This window comes from Procambarus clarkii, chromosome 28 (assembly GCF_040958095.1).
Source record: "Procambarus clarkii isolate CNS0578487 chromosome 28, FALCON_Pclarkii_2.0, whole genome shotgun sequence".
In the NCBI taxonomy this organism is placed as follows: Eukaryota; Metazoa; Arthropoda; class Malacostraca; order Decapoda; family Cambaridae; genus Procambarus; species Procambarus clarkii.
This window is the reverse complement of record NC_091177.1, coordinates 27,488,969-27,492,882: the sequence shown is the minus strand read 5'-3', so window position 1 is coordinate 27,492,882 and position 3,914 is coordinate 27,488,969. Positions and strand designations below refer to the sequence as shown.

The window sequence follows — 3,914 nt, the reverse complement described above, 5'->3', positions numbered from 1 at the left end:
AACATCAAAAGATCTGACTTTCCCAATTTTCTGATGGGAACATCAAATGATCTGATATTCCCATCACTGAAAAATAAAAACAGATAAAAAAAATGATATGAAAAAATAAAAAATAAAATATACTCATGAAATGAACAGAATGGTTAACAACGCAGCTCAATTGCAATGCAATGTCACAATAACATTTAAATATACTTTAAGATATAATCTAGAAGAAAATAAGGATATTGAAACGGTTCATGAACTCTATTTCAATAAAGGACACTATGGGGAACTTTGAAAAATAGTTATTGAGTATAATTAGACAGACTTGTTGCTAGGCAGAGGAGTAATGAGATATATGGCAAATTTTGCAAAATATACAATGAAGGTACACAAACATTCATACCCAAACAAAGCAAAATGCTAGGTAAGAACAAAGCATTTGGCCCGTAGGAGAAATGAGATACCCACAAGACTAGAATACAAGTCATTAACAAGCATGCAAGTATAATACATAATACATGCAGACATATATATAATCCAAAAAAATGTCAAATTTACGTACTTATTATTACATTACAAATATCCAAGGTTTTGAAGACACGTTTCCTCTTGCGCCCAACGAGTGAATACTGAGACCAGACCCCATAGGTCCCTATCCTCCTCATCATTCGTCTCACTGTGTCTCCACAGCTTGCACCGCCCATTTGAGACAGCGTCTGGACCTGTTAAAATAATGCATAAGCTGTAAGGTAATAGAGAATAATATATATCTTTCAATCTCAACATTAGATTTTCTAATTTCCAACTGTATTAAATAAATAGCATTAAAATATTTTCCTTCTTAACTATTACAAAAATCAACGAATTTGAGTAACTTTTGCTTTTGTTTTATTTGTACCTTAAACATAACACTGAACAATCAATTATGTGCCACCCCACCTTCCTTCATCTGCAAAAAAACTAATCAAAAGACATATGTACAAGGCTAAAAAAATTCAGCAACACTTACCATACTCAGGCTAAAAGAATTAAGCAACACTTACCATACTCTTTTTATATTCACTGTTAACTTTTAGCTCATGTGACAGACTTTCCACCTGCTCAACAGTTTCAAGTGGGGATGGAAGAATGTCTTCCAGGATTGGTATATCTCCATGTGTTTTTGACATATGGGTTTCCGTCATTTTGACAATATTCAGGATATCCCCTGATAAAAATGTCAATTTTGATAATTCCTTCATCATGTATTCCATTATGCCAAAACCATAATCATAATCATCTGTATCAAACCTTATTACAGGTAAAACCAGTAGGCAGTCTACTGTATTTTATCAAACCGTTATTAGTATAATAGATCTCGTAATAATTTTGCAAAAATAATGGCATTTACTATTTTTAAAAGATTATTAGCAAATTTACACAAATGGTGCATTCGGAAGACAAAACCAATTTTTCACTTTTGACAATTGAGCACCTGCTACATCCAGATTCTAGGGAGGAAAGGAAGGACGATCTTACTGGATCCCATAGCCTCTCCGAGGCACAAACCAGGCTTTTACACAAACCCCCCCCCCCTGCACCCGAGCTTTTTAAAATAGTAAATGCCACTATTTTTGCAAAATTATTACGAGATCTATTATTCTAGAGAATAATGCATATAAATGCATATATGCATATAAATACAAAAGTAAATCAAATCTTATCCTTGTATAATATACAAGCTGATGTGAGATCCCTGTCTACAGGTGGACTGGAACTATTATCCAGTAGGCAGTCTACTGTATTTTATCAAACCGTTATTAGTATAATAGATCTCGTAATAATTTTGCAAAAATAATGGCATTTACTATTTTTAAAAGATTATTAGCAAATTTACACAAATGGTGCATTCGGAAGACAAAACCAATTTTTCACTTTTGACAATTGAGCACCTGCTACATCCAGATTCTAGGGAGGAAAGGAAGGACGATCTTACTGGATCCCATAGCCTCTCCGAGGCACAAACCTGGCTTTTACATAACCCCCCCCCCCCTGCACCCGAGCTTTTTAAAATAGTAAATGCCACTATTTTTGCAAAATTATTACGAGATCTATTATTCTAATAAGAGTTTGATAAAATACAAACCCTGGGGCCATAGAACGGCTATTTAATCCCCTTGAACGGATCTGTGCATGGGCCACTGAGGCATCGAAAAAAAACAGACCGGCTTGGGAAAAAAGCAAAATTGCCGGTCTATGGCCCAGCTGATGGCTGTGCATGAATGGCTAATGGCTAATGGCTGTTAGTTATGGAGCTAGGTTAGACTATGTATGTTTAAATCTCTGATTTAAACAGAGCCAGTGTTCAGTCAAATAACTGAATTTATCAAATCTTATCCTTGTATAATATACAAGCAGATGTGAGATCCCTGTCTACAGGTGGACTGGAACTATTATCCAGTAGGCAGTCTACTGTATTTTATCAAACCGTTATTAGTATAATAGATCTCGTAATAATTTTGCAAAAATAATGGCATTTACTATTTTTAAAAGATTATTAGCAAATTTACACAAATGGTGCATTCGGAAGACAAAACCAATTTTTCACTTTTGACAATTGAGCACCTGCTACATCCAGATTCTAGGGAGGAAAGGAAGGACGATCTTACTGGATCCCATAGCCTCTCCGAGGCACAAACCAGGCTTTTACATAACCCCCCCCCCCCTGCACCCGAGCTTTTTAAAATAGTAAATGCTACTATTTTTGCAAAATTATTACGAGATCTATTATTCTAATAAGAGTTTGATAAAATACAAACCCTGGGGGCCATAGAACGGCTATTTAATCCCCTTGAACGGACCTGTGCATGGGCCACTGAGGCATCGAAAAAAAACAGACCGGCTTGGGAAAAAAGCAAAATTGCCGGTCTATGGCCCAGCTGATGCCTGTGCATGAATGGCTAATGGCTAATGGCTGTTAGTTATGGAGCTAGGTTAGACTATGTATGTTTAAATCTCTGATTTAAACAGAGCCAGTGTTCAGTCAAATAACTGAATTTATCAAATCTTATCCTTGTATAATATACAAGCTGATGTGAGATCCCTGTCTACAGGTGGACTGGAACTATTATCCAGTAGGCAGTCTACTGTATTTTATCAAACCGTTATTAGTATAATAGATCTCGTAATAATTTTGCAAAAATAATGGCATTTACTATTTTTAAAAGATTATTAGCAAATTTACACAAATGGTGCATTCGGAAGACAAAACCAATTTTTCACTTTTGACAATTGAGCACCTGCTACATCCAGATTCTAGGGAGGAAAGGAAGGACGATCTTACTGGATCCCATAGCCTCTCCGAGGCACAAACCAGGCTTTTACATAACCCCCCCCCCCTGCACCCGAGCTTTTTAAAATAGTAAATGCCATTATTTTTGCAAAATTATTACGAGATCTATTATACTAATAACGGTAAATAAATAATAAATAGTAAATAAATCAAAATCAGTTACATTATTTTATCTTATTCATAGCATAAATGTTCTCGAAGATTACTAAAAAGAAATTGAATTAGACTACAGCAAATTGGCAAACTTTACCTTGTATCTGTTTCCACCGAGTTTGTTTGGGGCGTTCTTCAACATATCAGCAATACTTGTCTCAACATCTCTTTCAGTTGCATTAGTGTGGGTGTTGATACAGGCTTCTGGAAATTTATAAGAATTAATTAATATATATAATTATAATTCACTTTGCTATTCCCCATTCCACAGTCCTCTCGTCCTTCCCACTTCCCTGTCCTCACATCATCCCCACTATTCCCACTTCCCTGTCCCATCGTCCTCCTTACCATTTTCCCCTCCCCTGTCCTTCTTCCTCCCCCACCATCTCCCATTCACCTGTCCCTTTGTCCTCCCCAGCATTCCCCTGTCCCCACCATCCCCAAC

At 36.2% G+C, this 3,914-nt stretch overlaps 1 protein-coding gene across 1 annotated transcript in view; it reads right to left on the bottom strand.

Moving 5' to 3' along the window:
- LOC138369393 (uncharacterized) overlaps positions 1 to 3,669 on the bottom strand; it is a 4,679-nt gene extending 1,010 nt beyond the window's left edge. Inside the window, exons 1-2 of the mRNA XM_069332635.1 lie at positions 3,567 to 3,669; positions 548 to 707 (exon numbers count right to left, since the gene is read on the bottom strand). Coding sequence (XP_069188736.1) covers positions 548 to 707; positions 3,567 to 3,611 — 205 coding nt within the window. The 5' untranslated portion in view covers positions 3,612 to 3,669. The remainder of the gene's footprint in view (positions 1 to 547; positions 708 to 3,566) is intronic.
- Between the last annotated feature and the right edge of the window lie 245 nt (positions 3,670 to 3,914).